Genomic DNA, 23,211 nt, shown 5'->3' with positions numbered 1-23,211 from the left:
AAAATGTAATTTCCAGATGTAGGCTTTTGTGAATTCAGTGTCGTGGACTCAGCATACTTAGCTAAATCTTAAGTTTACCTTAGCCAGCACTGCAACATTTTTGGAGTAAATTTTAATTTAATGATTAACCTTTGGAACATCCCTTAAGTTTAATCATCTTAAGTAATAGTCCCCAAAGATACACATTCTGGTGGTTTTGTACTCCTATCTTAGGGCAGCCTGCTGCGGCTGTACCCTGGAGGCTCTTAGTCTGCAAAGACCCCAACACAAAAGTAGGAAGAGCCCATAGTGGGACCTCTGTCCTCCTCCCTCTTCGGGGTCTCTTCTGTATTAACAGTTGCTGTTACATACAAAGGCTGATTTTAAGGCTTCAAGGGGTTTAAAAGTAACTCCTCTTTATCAAGTGGTTGGAGATCCCTAAACTTGGCAATTCCAATTCAGATAACATAATGAAAATAAATCAAAAGGTTATCACCGAAGTTACTGGATGGATATTTCCTGCTTTCACATCCATGTTATAAGCTTGAGGGCTGAAGAGAGATTTCTTAGGTTTTGATTTGTCCAAGTCATGTATCTGTAATCAGATTAAGGAATCACATTTTTAATGACTCAACTGTATATACTTGGTAGTTATGTTAGGGCACATTTTCCCAATGTGTTTCTAGATGATCTTGGGAAAATCCCTTAAATCTTTATTTAGGAGTTTTAAAGATCTATAATATGATAAATATCCCCAGATTAAAATGTTTTCTTACCTGGTTCATAGAAGAACTGGATTGTCCACAGTGGACATTATTGGAATGAGGCTGCTTTGCAGGTTTTGAAGATTCCTGACATAGTTTTCTGTTAGGCCTGTGGGCTGTCCTACCTGATATCAGTCTGTGGTCACTGATATCAACTTCTTTAGTTTTATTGACTGATTGTTGAAGTAGTTGGGAACCTTCCATTTCTGTGTCTGATTCAAAAATGTGTGGTCTTTTCACTTTTAGTGACTCATGTCCCTTTTCTGAAAGTTGTGCTTTATGTTTGCTTGTTAAAGTTTCTTTTCCATTCACTTGGCAGTCAATGGCACTTTTTAGCACACCTAAACTCTTATTTGACATCTGCAATCCTGAACTGTTAGGTAATCGCTTATTTCCATTCATACTCAAAGCTGACGATTTTCCGTTTGAAGGGAGATATTTTGTCACACTTTCTTTTACTTGCAGAGGTCTAGAAGTCTTCTGGTTTAAATCTCTAACTTCCATCTGAATGTTATAATTAGATCTTTTTTCTATAGCTGGATCTAAATTCAGTTTGTCATCCCGGATCACATTGGTTTTAAGTGAAAACAACTTGGATTCTGTAACAAGTGGTTTTCTTTTCAGGTTGCCAGGCTCTAAGACATTTTTATTCATCTGTAATGATCGAGTTTTGAAAATTGGTATGAATTTAGGGGCCATGTTACTTTGGGAGCTAAAATTAGTATCTTGAACTTGAGTATTTCCTCTGGTGGGCTTTGGTACTTCCAAATGTACTTGTGGTGCCTTGCCAGAGAGGGACTTCTTTCTGCTCTGAGCAGATTCTGGCTGGAGGTTCAGAGCTGAGAACATGCAGGTATTCTGCTGGCTGACCCAAGGCTCCACCTTGTGGTCTATGGCCACTGATCGTGATAAAGGATGGTGAGCCAGAGAAGGTCCTATGGAAGGGGCCTGAGTCAGAGAGGTCCTGAACATTTGTTTAGAGGTCAGATTTGGTGGCTTGACTTTGTTTCCCTGAAAGGATACAGATTAAGAATTTTAAAAAATATAATAATGTCTTTAATGGAAAAGAAATGATATGAAATACCATCAAAATAAGCACATAAAGTAACACTACAATAGCTACACTAATAAAAGAGAAACATGCAAATTAACTGTCACTCCACTATGCCCACAAGCCATGCCCACAAGCCAATCAGGAGTGAGTATGCAAATTAACCCAACCAAGATGGCGGCCGGCCATGGAGCTGGAGCAAGCAGGAGGCTTGGGTTGCCCCGGCTATGGAGGAAGCCAAGCTTTCCACCCACCCTGGCTGGCCCTGGCCTCCACTCAAGAGTACAAAGTTTCAATTACAGAAGATAAATAAACCCCAACAAAAATGGTGGCGGCCACAGAGCCGGAGCAAGCAGGAGGCTTGAGTTGCCCCAGCAATGGAGGAAACCAAGCTTCCCGCCCACCCTGGCCGGCCCTGGCCTCCGCTCAAGGCTACAAAGTTTCAATTATAGAAGATAAATAAATCCTAGATACTTGCCTCCAGCCCGCCCCGGCCTCTGCTCAAGGAGGCGCAGAAAAAGAAAAAAAGAAAAAGAAAAACAGGAGGGGCTGGGACCTTGGGTCGCCAGGGGGTGATCAGGCCAGGATGGGACAGCAGGGGCCGTTGGGGGTAAGCAGACCAGCAGGGGGGCCAGTTGGGGGTGAGCAGGCCGTCAGTGGGGGTCAGTTGGAGGTGATCAGGACAGCGGGGGTGGGGGCAGTTTTGAGTGAGCACACCAGCAGGGGGGCAGTTGGGGGTGAGCAGGCCAGTGGGGAGGGAAGGTAGGGGCGAGCAGACCAGCAGAGGGGGCAGTTGGGGGTGAGCAGGCTGGCATGGGAGGCAGTTGGGGGTGATTAGGCTGGCAGGGGGGGCATTTGGGGGCAAGCAGGCCAGCGGTGGGGGGCAGTTGGGGGAGAGCAGGCCGGCAGGCAGAGTGGTTAGGGGCAATCAGGCAGGCAGGCAGGTGAGCGGCTGGAGCCAGCAGTCCTGGACTGTGAGAGGGATGTCTGACTGCCAGTTTAGGCCAAATCCCTGTAAACCGGCAGTAGGTCATCCTTATGGGGTCCCAGATTGGAGAGGGTGCAGGCCGGGCTGAGGAACACTCCCACCCCCCATGCACAAATTTCGTGCACTGGGCCATTAGTATAAAATAATAGCACATTAAATACAATAATAGCAAATGGCAGTGAGAAATGGTTAAGTATAATCATAGTAAATAGTATTAAAGAAACAGTGACCTGAGAGAAAAATAATTATATCACAACAGATTAGGTGGTTCACCAGAGGAGGCAAGAGATCAAGTAAGACAGGTGCACAGTATGTCTCAGAGAACTTCAGAGGACACGAATGTCTTACCTGTATACTTGGTTTAGTTAGTTCTTGTGTGGAATAGCACGGTTTTGTTGTCATCTTTATGGGAAACCCACATATATGGGGCAGTTTAGATTTTAAATCTGAAAGAAAACTTTTCAACACATCTTCCAAATTTACCCTTGGAAAGTACTGTATGGGCTGACTTCTGATGCAACTGAGAGGGTATGTGAACAATGTTAAAGAACAATGGAACAGTTTTATGGAATAAAAAAAAGGATTAAATCGTTACTGTTAAAAAGACACAACTAAATCCTAGCTATTTTATATGGTGCTTATTTATTCCAAGATAAATAATTCCAACTTCATAATCCAAACCTAAAAAGCATGTTTTCTCACAGGGATAGTAATTACTTCTATCTTAATATCCACAATCAAAAGAGCTCATTGGATCCTTATGACATGGCTTTCCTTACAGGCTGGCAAACTAAGACATTCTAGAAATGATTCATAAGGAAGACACTATGACCTTTGTGGATTTAAAATAAGTATTTATAGTAAACAATAAGCAGGTTGCAGCTCCAAAAAGCAGTAAAGACTCAGTACAAAGAAACAAAACAGATTTCATTTAAGCTCCAAAAGCAGTTCTTTGAAAAAAGCAGTTAATTTTCCGATAAAAGGTATTCTGAAGATTCAGAATAATGACTTGGCATCTAATGAAAGGGAATAATGGATATCTATGATCTTTAATTTTATATTAAGATTTTGGTTAGGAAACAAAATACAGAAAGAACATTATGGCTCTTCTCTCTTCATTTTGAAACTCCAGCTCATCAGAATACAAAGGCCCAGGAGATCCGTATTAAAACTGAAGAGTTTCACCACAGCACTTGTACTCTTGTGTGTGTAGATTTTAAAAAAGAATGTTAAGATATTTTTTAAAATCAATGGGGTGCATTAAGTGCAAGTTAAATCCTCTAAATTTTGCCTGTAAAGCAATCTTCCAAAAATAAAATTCTTTGTTAAACTAAATCTAATTCCACCCTTTCAGTTATATCCAAAATGCCACTGGAGGGAGCCCTTGACTAAGGAAACTCATGACTTTTTCTTTATACTAGAGATCATATAAACATATTTTTCTATCTACTGTAAAGTTTCTTTCCTGTCTAATTGTTGCAGAAGAGTTTAAGGAGAGAAATGCCATTACTAAATTAATTCTCAAGTAAAAATGGGAAGAAAAACAAAATACTCATGCAGATAAAAAGTAGAGAGGAAAGTAGTTACATTTAGACAGAGAAGGTTGAAAATGATGATGACATCAGGGCAGGAGAGAGACTGGGTCATAAGGTGGGCAGAGAGCACCCATTAAAGGTGGTGTGTAAAGGATATGTAAAGATCCTTTCTCTTATCATTTTGAAGTAGATGTTGCAGTATATTTTAATATTTCCACCATCTTCTGGAAGTTTGTAGCCATACTAAAAATTAAGAACAAAGCTGAAATTCTCTTGAGAGACAGCTAAACTTAGGTTAAATTATAAGTAGTAAAATCAAGTAACTTCCTACATAATATATATTTCTATTCCTTACCAGGTCGTCCCATTGCATCTGGAAATCTTTATAGGAGTGAAAAGGACAGTCAGGAGGTATGGTATGAAGAATACTTAATATCTGCCCCATTTTCATACTATGAAAAATAAGAATTTGGTAAAATATCATGAGCCAGTGCTTAGATATGTTAACTATGGTATTTAGAAAGCATTAAAAAAAGATTTAACAACTATCTACACATAAGTAATAAACTAATCATTTGTTCCTAGTTCCAAGCATTGTATTAAATCTTAACAACTAGAATTGTTAATAATAATTGAATTGATGCAAACAACGTGCCAGTTATAAAGATAAAATAATGACTAATGTTGCCAAACATAGGTATTCCCGGTAACTGTTATACTTTAGGGAAAAGTTTAAGAGTTGAATGAATCTGAGTCATATCTATGTTTCCCATCTAAGCTGTATCCTTTCCTGCATGGTTAAATTATTATGCATATGCTTACTAAAGTTCTTTTTTTGTAAAACAAGTTAAAATTTCATCCCGCTGAAACCGGTTTGGCTCAATGGATAGAGCGTCGGTCTGCGGACTGAAAGGTCCCAGGTTCGATTCCGGTCAAGGGCATGTACATTGGCTGCGGGCACATCCCCAGTAGGGGGTGTGCAGGAGGCAGCTGGTCGATGATTCTCTCTCATCGATGTTTCTAGCTCTCTATCCCTCTCCCTTCCTCTCTGTAAAAAATCAATAAAATATATTAAAAAAAAATTTCATCCCAAGAGTCCTATTTATGTTATTAACAAGCCATAATTTACTGAATATAGTATAAACTTAAAATTTAGCTCATATCAAATAATGAATCATTAATTATGAGTTTACAAAATTTTAAGATTATAATAGTTGTAATCTCATGAGACCTAGAAATTTACTTAAAAATAGATCTAATAAATATGTCTAATAAATATATATTATACATTTAATGTATAATAAATTTATTTTCATCTGATAGAGGAAGTTGACAGTTTCTGTAAATCTGACAATATTGCTGCAGTATGTTTTTGAAGTTATAATTCAGTTTCAAAAGTTCACAAAATGATTTATACTTTTGCACATCTCAATGTTGAAGCAAAATTAGAAAAAAAATGGTATATTTGAACGTCCCCTAGTTACTAGAAATTGAAATCTCACCTTGGCAAAACGTAGCACCAGTTGCTTAAAATTGAATGACCCTCTATGACAGCATTCTTGTGAGTATCAAAGTCCTTTATAATACTTTGAGAAATATCAAATTCTTTTAGCTTTCAATAGAAATAAGATTTTAATCTGTAAGTCCTCAAAAGAATTTCACAAACAAAAGACACATACTGTGTTTGTTAGACACATACACATACACACACAGTTATAAAGTAATTTTAAAGGCTCCAGTTATATTGGACCAACTACGTTCCATGATGTAAGTGATGTTTCAGCTCACCCTGTCTCTTCTCTATACAGTATAGCAACAGCTTTACTACTTTCCTTCTTAACTCCCAAATGAAAACTCCTATTCTGTACCATTTTATAGACATATTTGAATTGCTATAGTAGTCAGGTTGTGAAAATGTCCTATCAAAGTGTAAGAAAAGTGAGATTTAGAGGAGCTGATGACAAATTATAATTTAGAAACTTAATTTAAATGAACTGAACAAGTATGTACTGAGTGTATAGTATTGAGTAGAAAAGAGAAGAGCATCTTCTGACTTGTGTTTGCTCCCATGTTGATAAAAGCTCTGCTATCCTGATGTCACTGTGCCCCTCATTCACTCCTCTCTAGAGCAGATGAGGTGACTTAAAATTAGGACAACTCCTTCCTCTTCCTCTTGGGAGCTGGCCTGCTGGCAAAAAGTGGTGGTGTGTATTCTCTCTGTCATTCTGGGACTGGTGCCTGATCTCCCAAGGCAGCCTGTGGATTTCCATCACTGTCATTCATGGGTGTGTCAATCTACCAAATTCTAGGTTCAGATAGGCCACATTCCCCAGTAATAAATAGTGTGACCATATGTCTGTTAAAATAAAATGGAGACCAAACCTGAAAATTCTTAACTCAGACAAAACCAATTAAGGCACATAAGCAAAACTTAATTTACCTTATCCTGCAATGCAAGCAAAATTTAACTTAGATTATTTTTGTAAATGCCTCAAGAATCCATAAGTGAAACTTAAACTGTTTTCCAAAATGGTGTAACAAATTTTCTATGTAAACTGTCCTGGAACAACACACCTCTGAGCTTCATTCCACTGTTGGCTTTAAGACTCCTGGTTCACGAATTGTTCTTTTATGTACCATAAACTTTTAACCACCCATTTTTAATTAATCTGATTTTATTTTTAACGTATTGTAGTTCATACATGTTGGACTAGTATCCGATTAGGCAAGTGTCCCTTTCACTCTCAAAAGTGTCCATTTTGGATAGTTACATTCTCATCCTATTAATAAAGGTGGTATATTGATCTCTATGTCTTACTCTTCTTTGTCAATCTCTAATTGGTTCAAATCTCAGGTATTTAAAACAGAAGTATCGTCTGTAAGAAATCAAAGGGCAGGTAAGGTACAATAATTAGTCCTCAAGAAGCTTATAGGGGATATACTAATGAGGAGTATAACTCTAGAAATACAAGTAAGTATGTGAGCATGGTGTAGAATAGCATGGAGGTTTAAAAGAGGCTGGAGATCACACTGGGTTTGGAGCCTTGTGAAGGTTCCTCATCATTACAAGATACTGAATTAACACCATGCAGCCCATTCCAGTTATTTATTTATATGCAGGTCAGCTTCCCTACCGGCTCACATAATTCTTGAGGATCAGAAAGTAGATCCTATTCCTCTTTGATTTGTTCTTCATAATAAAAAAAGTTAAACAGAAAAGTGAATGGAGAAGCATTTGAGCTGGCTCTTAAAGGATTAGCAGCATGTGTAGCCAATTGGGGTGCTCCCACCAAAGGCAGAGTCATCTATCCCATGCCTGGGGTTTCTCTTGACACTTTAGGCTGGATAAGTCTTTGTTGTGGCAGCTGTGGGGTTTTGTCCTGTGTGCTGTGCACTGTAGGATATTAAGCAGTATTTCTGGCTTCTATCCACTAAATGTCAGTAGCAACACACCCCTTCCCCTTTGTGATAACCAAAATTGTCTCAAGACATTACAAAATGTCTTAGGAGGAACAAAAGCACTCATTTCCCCCTTCACCTGTCTCTGTTGAGAACCACTGGCACAGGAGAAGGCACATCACACTTATTGAGTTAGCATTAGTAAGGTTCTATACTGGGTGCTATGAAAATAGCAAAATAAAAGACATATCCTTCAATTAAGAAGGCAAAAAGTATTACATGTAAAAAGTAGGCACGCACACACAAGCTACCAGAATGTCAATGGGGGAATATTACATTTACTATGGGATGAAACATTGCTTTGAATATTTGAAGGTATAAGAAGAGGAAAGAACTGGGCACTGAGGCAGGAGAGGGTTGTGGGTAGTCTTGAATGTCATTAAAAAGATTTTTGAGCAAGGGAATAATATAATTGGACCTGTGCTGAACTGACAATATTTTCTTTGGGTAACCAGATTTAGAACAATATCAATATACCAAGAATTTAATATGAATTTTGAAAATAAAAAATCTTATCACCCTTCTTATTAAAAATTAAAACCTACTGGCATGCTAGTAATAATAATAAGTATATTAAGTATGTAGTAAATAAAGTTAATTATGGAAATCAAATTTTGTGGTACCTCAGGTTGTGGCAGTCTGATTGTATAAGCTTCTATACTTAGACAAACTTGAGTTTCTGTTACATTGATGTCTAATGCTGAAAATAAAATATTTAATTATAAAATTTCTGGAATTACTACTCCATCCTATCAAATTAAGTATTTTAGAAACAAAAGAAATTAACTTAATTTATTCAAGTTAGAAACTCAAAATGGCTTTTTTTCTCGCACATGGTAAAAGTCAATCAACATTTTATCTGACAGTCACAGATGGCACATCTACAAGAAGACAAAGGCTGAATGAAGCAATGTGGATATGTGGGTGTGTATGTGTTGGGAGATGTCATAGGGCAGGGTTGCAATAAGAAAAATGAGGTATCTCACAGTTGAGAGGGAAACTCAACAAGTACCTTTTACAAGTCTGACATCTATTATATGTAAAAATGGAGACTGTCTTCTTAAATCAGGTGGTATCATGCCATGATTCTGACTTCAGTAGTCATTCACTAACGAATGCCCTAAAATATTCTGGCAGATATACACTGGATCTTATAGAGCCCCAAGGCTTCTACCTTGCTTTTTCGTAATTAAAAGTACTTAACAAGTCAGATACTGATTATCTTGGGAAGGGGTAATACCTGGAAGAAAGTAGGAGGAAGCTTGTGAGGTATTGGTAAATTTTCTGTTTCTTGATTTGATAACTGGTTATAAAAGTTTAGTTCGTGAAAATCCAATGAGCTATACCCTTCCAATTTGTCACCTTTGCTGTAGAATATTACATTCAGTAAACTAAGAGAAAAATTCTAACACAGAAGTAAAGAATTTTGCTCTCCTAAACGGTTATCTTTAATCTCTGATAGCTGTAGTCTACTGATAGTGTTTAGGGATTAAACTAAATTTAGGATCGAACCCATTTGTCCATAGCTAGAGTATAATGATTACCACTGTTCAACTTAAACATAAAACTAGTGCAAGGAGGGCAGATGAGCTCAAAGAGCTGTGGATTGATTAGTAATGCCTACCTGGGCTTAGGATTTCCACCTATCTGCTTTATCTGGACTATTGCTTAGAAATTTGTCTAACTGCAAATAGCTATACATATCATTGAAAGAATTAAAGTATATAATAAACTGTTATTTTAGATCATCTGTGTCTTTTCAGACTTTAAGGAGAAAAAGAATCATGTTTTCATAAGAAATAAAGCTTTTACTTGCAACAATACTGAAGAATTTCTTATGATATAATTCTGGAAACTATACATTAGAAATTCCTGTAAGAATTAAACTCCTTTATAATCATAATTTTCTTTAAGTAGAGAAGTAAAAAACATAGATTTTATTCCAATAAAGATAAGTGAATTTTTCTCAATTAGGTAGGCTAAATATTTTGAACCAGAGTTATTTTCCCAGGTGAAATTGTGATTATAACAGCTGATTAAACTTCAATATAACCTAATCACCAAGAGTACAACTCAATAATTTGTAACAGCTTAACTGTTGACTAGATTAATGTTTTTATCTATTGACTTAGGCATTTTTACTTACCAACAGCATTTTGCTTTCCCATCTGAGAAAGAAATTCTCTTCCTTAAAAAATTGATAGAATATGCCATGTTATTATAATCTATAAATCATGCTATTATCAAAGCTACAGAAAATGCTTTAAAATGCAGTTTTATACAAAAGAGTATCTGATGTCAGCTCAGAGAAAAAATATAACCACTCAAAAAGTATCTCTTCAATTAAAAGAACAGAAATACTCAATTATACCCTCAAATATTTATTTCCTAGTATAAAATGGTTATAAAAGGTCAGACCTCAACACAAAATTCAGAATAGCCCTTTGGTACCAGCAATATTGATAAATTCTGTTCATTTTACATTAAGACTCCTCACTTATATTTATTTCTAAACATCAAGTGTTATAATATAATAAACATATTTTCTTTTCCTTTGTTAAAAAAACATACTTTGTTTAAAGAAACATCAGCAGGCTTTGGATATAATCCCAAAGTAAGGAGATGACATTTATGTTGTTGTGGACTTGCTTGAGAATGCTTGGTTGGGGCTATGCTTTAAAAACTATTTCCTAAATATATATTGAAATTAAAAACAGATGCAAATAGTAGACGTAATGAAGTCAGAAAGCTACAGTGCTGAAAAACATAGTGTTACCTTGCACCAAGAGATGGCCAGTTTTATTCCAGGCTGGAGCAAGTCTGGCTGTGAGTGAATATGAAAGGCAATTTTGAAGAATTACAGGAATTACTCTTCGTGGTGCCTCCACCTAAAAAGATCAAAGGATAAAATATAAGCAAATTACACCAATCAGTATGTCCCTATAAGCTACCAGAACAAGTCTGTCTTTAAATCACCACCTAGCAAACTGGGCTATTCTGGGTGATAGTTCTAGTCACCATAATCCCATCTAGTTCTAAAGTTAAAGAAGTATTGGGAGAAATCAAGATGGTGGCATAGGTAAACACCTAAATTGCTACCTTGCACAACAACTTTAAAATTACAACTAAAAGACAAAACGGACATCATCCAGAACCACAGGAAGGCTGGCTGAGTGGAAATTCTACAACAAGAAGGAAAGAGAAAAGCACACTGAGACTCAGAGGAGCTGCAGAAGTTAAGGCAGAGGTATGGAGGCACATGCGCTGAAGGGCTGGCAACTGAGTACGCTGCTGTCTATTTCAAGCAGGAGGGAGACACAAGCTCCCGACTGCTCTGAACTCCAGTTCCTGGTGAGACTCTGGGAACCCAGACTCATATGGGGAGAAACTGGACTGTCTGGCAGCAGGCAGAACTCGAGGGCAGCTTTCTCTCAGAGGTGCTTGTGGCTATTACCAAGGGACACTTAGATCCGGGGGCCTCTTAGGACAGGGCTCAGGGCTGATGGGAAGCCATTGCTGTTTGCTCTGCCCTGAGACTCTGCCCCACTCCAGCTGTGCACAGAGGCTTTTGCATATGAATGACCTGGTCTTTGAAATCTAAACTTACCTAACAAACTGCAGCTGAGTCAGTGAGACCCAGAACATTCAAAAGAAGGCCCAAGGCCCCACAGCAGCTTGCATTGCTTCACAGCTGGGCCTCATCTGGGCACCTCCAAAACCCAAACAAAGAACAGGAATCTGCAGATCTCTCCATAGCTCCTGCTGGGTGGCCTCAGGCAGAGGCTAAATTAGCACCTCCCTGGAGATCCAAGAGCCAGTGTACCCAGGAGGCAAAGTAGGACCATCCAGATTACAACTCCTCAGATCCATAAGGGACACACTCAGGGGGCAGACTCAGTGAGCACCAAAGCTCCACTGAAGCAAGCCTTGCCTCATAAGGGTGTTTCCAGCACAGAAGTTCTCACATCGTAGACACAGCTGATTTTCACAGCCAATTGGCCTGGAGGTCAATTCCTCCCAGTGATACCAACAACAATCAAGGCTTAACTACAACAAGACTGTGCACACAGCCCACAAGGGGGTGCACCAAGAGTATCCACCTCAGGTAACTAGGGAGGCTGAACCACTGGGCCCTATAGGACAGCTAGCACACAAAGCCACTCTATCAACTCAGGGAAGCAGCCAAAATGCAGAGACAAAGAAACAGGTCACAAATGACAGAAATGGAGCAAAGCAAATGACTGGATATAGAGTTCAAAACCACAGTTACAAGGTTTTTCAAGAATTTTCTAGAAAAGGCTGATAAATTTAGTAAGACCCTCGAGGATATGAAAAAGGACCAACTAGAAATTAAACATACACTGACTGAAATAAAGAATAATATATAGAGATCTAACAGCAGACTAGAGGATCGCAAGAATCAAGTCAAAGATTTGAAATACAAAGAAGCAAAAAACACTCAACCGGAAAAGCAAAAAGAGAAAAGAATCGAAAAATATGAAGATAGTGTAAGGAGCCTCTGGGATAACTTCAAGCGTACCAACATCAGAATTATGGGGGTGCCAGAAGAAGAGAGAGAGCAAGATACTGAAAACCTATTTGAAGAAATAATGACAGAAAACTTCCCCCACCTGGTGAAAGAAATAGACTTACAAGTCCAGGAAGCACAGAGAACCCCAAACAAAAGGAATCCAAAGAGGACCACACCAAGACACATCATAATTAAAATGCCAGAGCTAAAGACAAAGAGAGAATACTAAAAGCAGCAAGAGAAAAACAGTTATCTACAAGGGAGCACCCATAAGATTGTCAGCTGATTTCTCAACAGAAACTATGCAGGCCAGACGGGAGTGGCAAGAAATATTGAAAGTGATGAATAGCAAGAACCTATAACCAAGATTACTGTACCCAGCAAAGCTGTCATTCAGAATTGAAGGTCAGATAAAGAACTTCACAGATAAGAAAAAGCTAAAGGAGTTCATCACTACCAAACCAGTATTATATGAAATGCTGAAAGGTATTCTGTAAGAAGAGGAAGAAGATGAAAAAGGTAAAGACAAAAACTATGAACAACAAAGTGACAAGAAATACATATCTATCAACAAGTGAATCTAAAAATCAAGTGAATAAAAAATGTGATGAACAGAATAAACTGGTGAATATAATAGAATCAGGGGCATAGAAAGGGAGTGGACTGATAATCCTTGGGGGGAATGGGGTGTGGGGGGTGTGGGAAGAGAGTGAACAAAAATCGTACATCTATGGATGAGGACAGTGGTGGGGGGATGGGGCAGAGGGTGGGGTGGGAACCGGGTGGAGGGGAGCTATGGGGGGAAAAGAGGAACAATTGTAATAATCTAAACAATAAAGATTTATTTTAAAAAAAAGTGTTAAACCATTTCCACTCTGAAACTATGATTACTGCCATCTACACTAACAAAAGAGAAAGTTGCAAATTGACCGTACCTTCACGATGCCCACCAACCAATCAGGAGTGAGTATGCAAATTAACCCAACAAAGATGCCAGGTTAATTTTCACACACAGGCACCCAGCGGCCGGGGCAGGGCAGGATGCTTGCGTCGCAAGCGTTCCGCACTGCCCCAGTTGCTCAGTGACTCTGGGCAGCATGGGAAGGTCAGGCCGGAGTGGAAAGGCGGTGCTGGCAGCCAGGGAAAGGAAGGCCTATTCTTGCACAAATCTTCATACATCAGGCTTCTAGTGCTATAATAAGAGCCCAATTCCACCTGCTTATCCTGGCCCAAGAAACCTAAACTTTTATTGATTTTTTTTTTTTTCAGAGAGGAAGGGAGAGGGATAGAGAGAGAGAAACATCGATGGGAGAGAAACATCGATCAGCTGCCTCTTGCACACCTCCCACTGGGGATATGCCCGCAACCAAGGTACATGCCCTTGACCGGAATCGAACTTGGGACCCTTGAGTCCGCAGGCCGACGCTCTATCCACTGAGCCAAACCGGTCAGGGCTGAAACCTAAACTTTTAGGGCCTCTGTGTTACAAGCTTATACTTTACTTAATATTCTGCTATACACAGAGCAGAACTATACTGTAACATTTTTCATAATTGTTCACTCTAGTTCAACATCAGAAAACAATGAAATACTTACATGGGTACCAGCAAAGAATCTTTCCTTGAAGAGAATTTTTAAAAATTAGAACTTCTGATCAAGGGGAATAATAGGATGCAGATTTATCCTCCCATTTGAGACAAAGTACAAAATGGGGCAAGTTCTATGAAACAATGGTTTACAGGACATGGGATATCAAGCAACAAACAAAAGCAGTCCCTCAGAGACAGGAACCTATGATCACCCCAACATATTGACTGTAGAGGGTTTCCAGGCTTTATGCTTGGAGGGCAGTCCTGTAGGAGCCAGGGGACTCTCTGGGTTGCAGAGTCAGAGTTGAGAGTCCAGGGTGAAAAGGGAAGGCAAGCTATGGGGGCAAAGAGTTGGCGATAGGAGAGCTGTACAGAGAACAGACTCTGAGACCAGGGCTGGGGACAGAATCAAGGCTGTTTGTTCTACAAACATCTGTGCAAATACAGTTCAGAAGAAAATGCTGCCACTTCCTCTACTACCAAGACATGCAAAAAAGTGTTAGCACCAAGGAGAACTGTCTCCCAATATTATCCACCCTCATTTTCATACCATTTTGGCTTCGGGTAAATTCTCTCAGGATGTAAATAATTAATCTGTTGGCGAGGAACAAGACCAAATCTGTTCAATTGTCTCACAGATCATTTAAGTAAGGCTACTATCAACAGGACTCCAACCTGCAGCGTTGACTTCACACATGTCCCCATGGTACAGGACCCAAGCAGCTGAACAAATCCCGTAACTTTCAGGATCTACCTTATAAAACCAAATGGCTTTCTCCTTGATTCTGTGTTGACTTCCCCTTGGCCCGAAGTATTAACCCAGATACAGCAGGATATACCAGCTCACATTCAGCCATGGTATGCAAGGAGGAAGTCTGGGCCAATTCTATCATTCATAAACATCTTGACTGGTCACCTGGATGCCTTCCAGGGCACAGATGGTATTATTGATCACTTTAGCTATAGTCGGGGGCAAGTTCTGTACCACATTTTCTCAGTAACTGATACAGTAGGTAGACATAAAATAAGTGAGAATGTAGTACCTTAACACTATCAACTAACATGATCCAATTATTATGTCTTAATAAATTCTAAAAAATTCAAGTTATACAAAATGTGTTCTCTAGTCATAACTAAATTAGAAAGCAGTAACAGAAAGATCCCTGGAAAATCCCCAAATATGTGGAAACTACATAAGAAACTTCTAATTTATTCATAGATCAAAGAAGAAATCAAAGAGGAATTAGAAAGTATTTTGAACTGAGAAAATAAAAACAAAACATGCTTGCAAGGACATTTATAGCAAATAAATATGTCTATATTGGAAAAGAAAAAGTTCTTAAATCAGTGAATTCACCATAAGAAACTAGCAAAAGAGCAAACTAAACCTAAAATAAGCATAAGAAAATAATAAAGAGCATAATGAAAATCAATGAAAAGCAAAAGAGTAAAACAACAGAGAAAAATCAATAAAACCAAAAGATGTTCTTTGAGATCAATAAGATTGTTAAGCCTTTAGCAAGACTGGTCAGGGAGAAAAAAATTAAAAAACACACATTATCATATATAGAATGAGAGAGGTGACATCACTACAGACTCTATAGCAAAGGAAAATAAGGAAATATTATATGTAATTTTATGCCAATAAATGTGACAACTTAGAGGAAATGGACATATTCCTTGAAACAGATAACTTAAATACTCTATTATCTATTTAAAAAAATTGAAATTATAGTTTAAAACCTTCCATTAAGGAAAACTCTAGGCCCAGATAACTGTATTGGTGAATTTTACCAAACATTTATAGAAGGAATAACAAAAATTCTACACAAACTCCAAAAACTTAAAAAGGAGAAAATTTTTTCCTACTGTAAGATTTCTGAGAGAAGGGAGTTTATGTGGTTCACAGCTTTAATTCCAGAAACAGGTAGAGTGCTCAGGATATGCTAAATGTTCAATAAATATATGCTGACTATAATTACTATTATGCATAAAGTATCCATAAAAAGAAAAGTTGAGCAAAATCACAAAGGCCCAAGAGGGTAGGAAAGTCAGGCTGGAAGAAAGCTAATGAATATCGAGGCATCTGGGATCTGGCAGTCTGGTGAAGGGGCCTAAGTAAGTTTACTTAGTAACAATGAGGAATTGGGATTCATAAAAAAAGAATGAGAGTACAAACAAAAAGATTTTAAATATTTTGACATTGGACAACTTTCAGTGATACAGTCAAAGGTGTAAATTAGAAAACTAGAAGAAAATTAATCAGAAAGTGTGTTTTTATTAGTGTATAAGGACTATGGGAGATGTGTTTATTAATTTTTCCTTTTTAAAAAAATATATTTTTATTGATTTCAGAGAGGAAGGAAGAGGGAGAGAGAGATAGAAACATCAATGATGAAAGAGAATTATTGATTGGCTGCCTCCTGAACACCCCACACTGGGGATTGAACCTGCAACCTGGGTATATACCCTGACTGGGAATCGAATCTGTGACCTCTTTGTTTCTGGGTCAATGCTCAACTGCTGAGCCACACCTGGCTGAGCTTCCCTTTTTTTCTGATAATCTTAAGATATATATAAAATGATATAGTTGGTATAAATATACTTTTACTAAATCAATACTGAAATGCTATATATTCTTGTGCTAAAAAATAACTGTTTTGATTCTTATAATTCATTTCTAAAATCGTATTGTATCTATTCTTATAACACATTTGTCAAAAAACAATACAATGTTTAGCTTTAAGTCAATATATTAATAGAAGTATTAAATTCCCCAAAAGTGGGACAGTAAGACATCAAAGGAGTCCCCACAAAACCATTAAGACATTTTCCACAATAAAGGACAGAGTTTTGTAGGGATCCCTGGTAGACCTAGTTTCTAGTTCTAGGTAAATGATATACCGTAAATATGGTTCTCATAGTTCAGATTTGTCTTTGCCAAAAGATTAAATAATATAGCTTTCCCATAGATTGTGACCGACAGCTGAAATCAGCTTTCGGGTTCTTCAGAGATTTCTTATGGAGTTGCAAAGCACCTTCGGGTATTGTTGAGACCTTATAATCCTCCTAAAACCGAAAAAAAGTATCTAATCTTGGAGCTGACTGGAAACCTCATTATCCCAAACCCCAGTTGATCAGCCTGCTGGAATAATCCAGAACACAGTGCACCTCAGAGAAACATGCAGACATGAAGTGAGCTCTAGCCAAGTCTCCATGGTCTGAGTAACTGAGACACAAGAGGTGCTCAACCCAGGTATTTATATTTTCCTTGCTAAGATCCAGAAATTCATTACCATGTAGAATACAATTTACATTGTTTTGTGCCTCTGCTTATAATATTTTTGTTTCTCTGGGTTTCATTTTCTTCATCTTTAAAATGGGAATATTCAGTTCTTGGAAGTTATGTATGATAAATAGTATTATGCCACGTAAAATGCCTGCAAGAAAGCAATCAACAAAAAAAATAAGCCTCTTCCCTTCTGTCTCTACTAAACGTGCACAAATTAATTGCTTGAGAAAAATTGTCCAGGTCTTCCACATGCATAGCAACAAATTATGAGAAAGACACTCCAATTTTTGTTGGCTGATAAAAGAAGTTGAATACAAAATCAATATAAACAATATCTGAAATTATTATCTTTAAAAAATAAAACGTACCTTAGCTCCATATTTTTCAATATAGGCATTAAGTTTTCCAGCTTTATAAAATGGTATCTATAACAAAAATCCACATTTATAAAGATGACTTAACATATATTAAGTAAAGCAATACATAAAAGACTTTAAACATTACACAGCAGAGAGCACAGAATCAGGCCATTATCCTGATAGCTTCTATGCTTTGGAGAAGCGAGTGATGACCAATCTCTCCTTGAAATAGAATCTATGGATATATTCTCAAAATGAGGAAAGTCTTTCTGGGGGTGACATGAATCCAGAAATCATATGAAGAAAGAGGCCAATGAATATTTAACATCTTTCATAATATACAGTAAGTTATTATACCTTAAGAAGGAAAATGGACATAGTGGAAGATCAGAGAAAGTTCAAAAGGCCAAGGTGCTTCAACTCACCAATGAAAGAAATACAAATAAAAAGAAGGTATTATTTATAAGCTAAAAGATTGGCAGGTGTATAGAGGTTGCAAATATCCAGTATTTGTGAGAATGTGGAACTATAGGTTTTTACATACATAATTTTAAAAAAATGTAATCTAGAAGAATTTTTCAGATAGCAATTTTGCAGTATCTAGATTATAGTTAAAATGGGCTGCAATACCACTTCTAAGAATTTAATCCATAGAAACTACCAAACAAAAATTATATAATTTCAGTGATGCTTTCTGAAGCACTGTTTGTAACAGCACAACACTAGAAACTCAGATATGCATAAATTATTGTATAGCCATACAATGAAATATTTCACAGCCTTAAAATCGAGAAAGATACATGTGTTGACAGAACAGTATACAAGAGAGGCTGTTAAAGGGAAAATGAAAGGCAAGCTTTAAAATAGTATGCATAATAATTCCTTTTTAAATAATATTGTAATTTTTTATAGCATGTAATATATTTGTAATAAAGAAAAACATTTTTAGATGGCTATTCTAAGATTATATATTTGAATTTACTAGAATGCTAAAGAACAATCTCTTCCTTATTCCATAAAATTTCCAGGTAGAAAAACACACACAATTAAGAGGTATGAGTGTCTACTTGTTCACCAACAGCTTGTCTTTCTTGAAAACGATATTAAGGATGAGAAGGGAAAAAAATGAACATATAACCTAGAAGGAAAATTAAAGAACTGAAAAATTTGTATGTTTTATCAGCACTGTTAAAAAATGCTGCTTTTAATAAATTCTGGGAACTTAAAATATCAGAATAAGGGAATTTTCAGAAAGATATTTGACAAAAATCTTAGGATGGTATGATTTTTATGAAGATTTCTGGCCCTTCATTATAATTCCTAGTTATATACAGCACAGGGAAATGTTTCTTGTTCTAATTTTACTAAGTGTAAATTTTTTTTTGGTAATTTTCCAAATTTAAAAAAATGATGATCTAAATTTTTTAAAAACAATTGGAGATTTGATGGAATGAGAAACTTCTTCCTTTAGGTTAAGTGTAATTCTAAAGAATAAAATATGAGAAAAGGATTATATCTTTAAAAATTCTGCAGTAACATATTAATAATTATTCATAGTCTTCATCTTAACATTTATGACACAAAAAACTAAATATGATATTAGAACCACAAAAATAGATTTCGAATGTCAGATATATCAACGTTAAAGTCTGCTGATGGTTCAAACTTCAAAACAGTATAATTAGTCTTCATAAACCATCTTCAATTTGAGCTATAATTAGTATCTGAATTACTGTTTATCAATATTGTCCCAAATAATTAGTAAGAATACTTTATAAAATGTTAAAATACTAACCGCCATCACCACCCAAATTTGGCTAAATATTCCAGACACAGGTGATACAAGAATATCTTCGTGCAAAAACAGCAACTGCCTGTTGAGATAAAATTATTCATTTTAAAGTGGACTTGCCCAATGTCTGTTTTTTCCTTTAACAGAACATTTTAAAATCACTTAGCTCCAATTAGAAGTTTAAGTCTCTTCCAGGCAAAGATTGTGTTATAGATTTCTGTATCTCTCCCCACACTTAGCATTACCTTGAATACTGTAGGCACTCAGCCAAGATTTGAATTAAGGAAATTATAAATTACAGATATTAATATTAATTTGTAAACTTGTCCCTGCATCTGAGTTTCTTAACCTCTTTCATCTGTGAATATGAATTCCTCTTTTAAAACCCCATTTCTACCCTCAGTGTAGAGTTAAAGAAGTCTTGACACTGAAGAATCCAGCTCTTTTAACTTCTGTTTCGTCCATTTTCCTTTGTTTTTTAAGTGGTGGTTGGGGGAACAGGGGCAACAGTCTAAGGACTCAACTATCAGTGAATTTATCAACTACTTCAATGTTAGAACTAGATTATTTTCCTGCAAAAATGAAAATTTTGTCCAAGTCAGAATGACATTAGTGGTTTTAGTTTAGCATTTAACAGCCAAATAAACTTAAAACAAAAATTGCTACAATTAAATTATCAATAATTTTGTTTTCAAAGGTCAAAGAAAAGGTAGAAAAACACAAAAAGGAAGAGTTGAAAATATAATTTTCCAAATTACTAATCATCAAGGAAACAAATTTAAAAAACCATGAGTGAGTGTGTATTGGGGAGGGGTTATCTCAAAAAGTAAGATGATACAAACCCAGTCTCATCTTTGATGTCAGAACCTGGGTACAGCAGGTACTTGCTTTTACAAGGCCTGCCTTTGTCTGAACCTCTCAGTTACTAGGAGCATGAGTAAAAACACCCCACTCTATGGGCATGGCCTCATTCCATTTGAGAGCAAACGAGAGAAAATCTCTCATACAGTTTTCTCCCTATTTGTTCCCCAAATGGGTCACAGATAACTGCTCAGGAGGTATCAAACTACACGTTAGCAGAAAGGGCACAGGCTCCTAGATGCACTTGGGTGGGAATATATACAATAGGGAGAAGAAAAGTTTTGTTAATAGGAGAAAAATGGAGGACACCCCAAGTGTCTTTCTTATTTCTGACCCCTAGCAATCTTAGAAGTGTTTGTTCCTCCCCAAGAAATCATACAGAGAGAATCTTGTCACATATTCTGAGTCTTTCTTTGAGTGCCTCAAACAAGTGAAAAGACTAGCACATGGTGAGTCCTCAGTAATCAGGGAGTTAGACTTTAGGCTTCAACTTTCCAAAGACTATGTTGGGTTAGACATTTCACAATAGTTGTTGGAGAAATATTCTTCAGAAATACTCTTATATTGACCCAAATATTAAGAAATTATATTAATCTAAAATGTTTACAGTATCTCTTAAAGTGCCTCATAAACAGAAGGTATTCAGTATTTATTAATTACTACCTCTAAGTTTTGAGGAACCTGATTTATTTCACCAATGTCTATAAACAGTGAAATATTCTATCTCAAGTATCAACAGTGAGATATTCTATTTCAAGTATTTTAAATGTAATCCTATATACCTAGCCCAAACAAAATTTATTTTAAAATTATATACACAAACTAAGTATTTTGCTTTAAAGAAGATACTTCTAAAACAGCTCTCACAGGTCTCAAAAAGTTTAGAAAGCATTAGTTATATATGTATTCTTACCTGCACATCTTAATTTGTGTACTTCTAATCTCAGTATCTGCCACCCCATTATGCAATATTATCTTGACGGCACAGAGTTTCTGTAAATCTGGAAGTGTGATGAAGAACAGCGACTGCACACTTGAATCATTCATATTTTCCTGTTGGCTAAATGCCTCAGCAATCAGGCCTTTAAAATCAAACAGACAAATAAACAGCAATAAAAAGGTAATAAACTATACCAATGCAAGAGAATTATTTGATAGTGTGTTGAAATCTATATAATTTATAGAATAAAAGCATAATATGCTAATTAGACCAGCTGTCTGAAAAGCAGAACAACTGTCCAGACGAAGCCAGGGCTGCAAAGGCCTAGCCCCTTGCACAAATTTCATGCATCGGGCCTCTAGTAAGATAAGAAAAACAAATAAAAAACTTTAGCAGTTAAATGTCACTGACATTTTACCTTTAAGGTTCTCTAATGATAATCTAGAATTGTTTGGTATATGTTGTTTTTAAATGTATATTGACTGATTTCAGAGAGGAAGGAAGAGAGAAACATCAAACACTTCTAAGATTGCTAGAGGTCAGAAATAAGAAAGACACTTGGGCAGTCCTCCATTTTTCTCTTATTCACAAAACTTTTCTTCTCCCCATTGTTTATGAGAGAATGATGAAAGAGAATCATTGATTGGCTGCCTCCTACACTCTCCCTACTGGGGATTGAGCCCCAAACCCAGGCATGTGCCCTGATTGGGAATAGAACCCTAATCTAGTTCTCAGGTTGATGCTCAACCATTGAGTCATATCCACTGGGCTGGTACATGTTTTAAGATATAATTCATCAAATAATACAATTCACTCACTTAAAAGTGTACAATTCAATGCTTTTTACTCTATTCACTGAGTCATGCAACTATCACAATTTAGAACACTTTTGTCACCCCAAAAAGATAATTCAGAATTTCAAACCTACAATTTTATACCACAAATAGAATAATTTAAGTACAAATAATAATAAAAATACTGTTTATTATATGCCTATTCTGCTCTAGGTACTGGATACATTCCCACCATATTGCCTTTATTTTAGAAATTCTCAATTCCTGGCTATTCTTAACTTTCATTTTGATCTTTCCTATGAAAATAATAATTTAAAAAGAATCAAAATATATAGCAAAGTTTCCTGCTGTTTTAGATTATATCTGTAATGTACTTCAAAGTTAAGGAATATATTTTCATCATTTTATACGAAAGAACATGTTTACTGAATGTCTAAATTATCTAATTTCCTTTTCCATTAATTATCTGGCTGTAAAATGTCTATTTGGGACACATTTTACAGTTCATAATTCACAGAGTATACCTTTGAAGTCTATCATATGTGTTAAAGAAAAACTGGAATTTAAGTTCAACTTCTCTAATGTGCACAACTACATCAGGGGGACAAAAAAACTGAGATTGTAGTACTTCAAACTTTTTTGACATCAACATATTTTCTCTCTTTAATAAGAAAAGTAACACATACAGCCTGAGAATCTGGAAGTGTGACTAGCCTTAAGTCCAGTCTCTGTAACCAAATACCTGTATGGTGGCATTTGAGCAAGACTTCATTCAGGTTGCTTCTCTTCACTCAAGAACCATTGTGTTTAAAGTTTTCATCATTGGAAATCACTTGGTTCTTTAAAAAGTGAAAGTACTTAGATCCCTTAACAAATTCACACAAGGTGTTCATGACCTAATGATTTCTGATATTGAAAATAAAAAATTATGTCCTTCTATCTGCTTTTCCACCCTCTTCTATGTAAATGCTTACTGTTGTGAAAAATTAATACAACATGAAGTACAAATGACTGTTAGCAAACACAACCTACTTCACAATTTTGCCTGAATGTTTTAGTAAAGGCATCAATAATGAACGAGGGGCAGCATAGACCACAGAACTGATTATGACTTGGGTCCAGAGATACAATTCTGTGTATTTTAAAGAAAATGTGTTACATCATTGTGGGTGAAAATCTGCGATGTCACTTTCATTTCTAAAACACATTTCCCACTGAAATTACTTTCTATTCATTTTCCCAATAAATACCTTGTAGCAGAGTTAACCCAGGGAATT

General features: G+C 36.6%; 1 protein-coding gene across 1 annotated transcript; it reads right to left on the bottom strand.

Annotated features, from left to right (window-relative positions):
• Positions 1-460: 460 nt before the first annotated feature.
• LOC307107504 (uncharacterized protein C18orf63) lies at positions 461-21,274 on the bottom strand (the record flags this gene model as incomplete). Its single annotated transcript, XM_079784734.1, has 12 exons — positions 21,114-21,274; positions 19,343-19,421; positions 17,557-17,613; positions 10,553-10,664; positions 9,923-9,964; positions 8,400-8,476; positions 5,820-5,929; positions 4,673-4,769; positions 4,448-4,560; positions 3,131-3,302; positions 756-1,754; positions 461-574 (listed from the first exon to the last, which is right to left on the bottom strand). Exons 1-12 carry the CDS (start codon positions 21,245-21,247, stop codon positions 461-463), a joined length of 2,106 nt encoding a protein of 701 aa, XP_079640860.1. The 5' UTR covers positions 21,248-21,274.
• Between the last annotated feature and the right edge of the window lie 1,937 nt (positions 21,275-23,211).

Source organism: Cnephaeus nilssonii (assembly GCF_951640355.1).
Source record: "Cnephaeus nilssonii genome assembly, chromosome: 11".
NCBI lineage: Eukaryota > Metazoa > Chordata > Mammalia > Chiroptera > Vespertilionidae > Cnephaeus > Cnephaeus nilssonii.
This window is presented reverse-complemented; position numbering and strand designations above follow the sequence as displayed.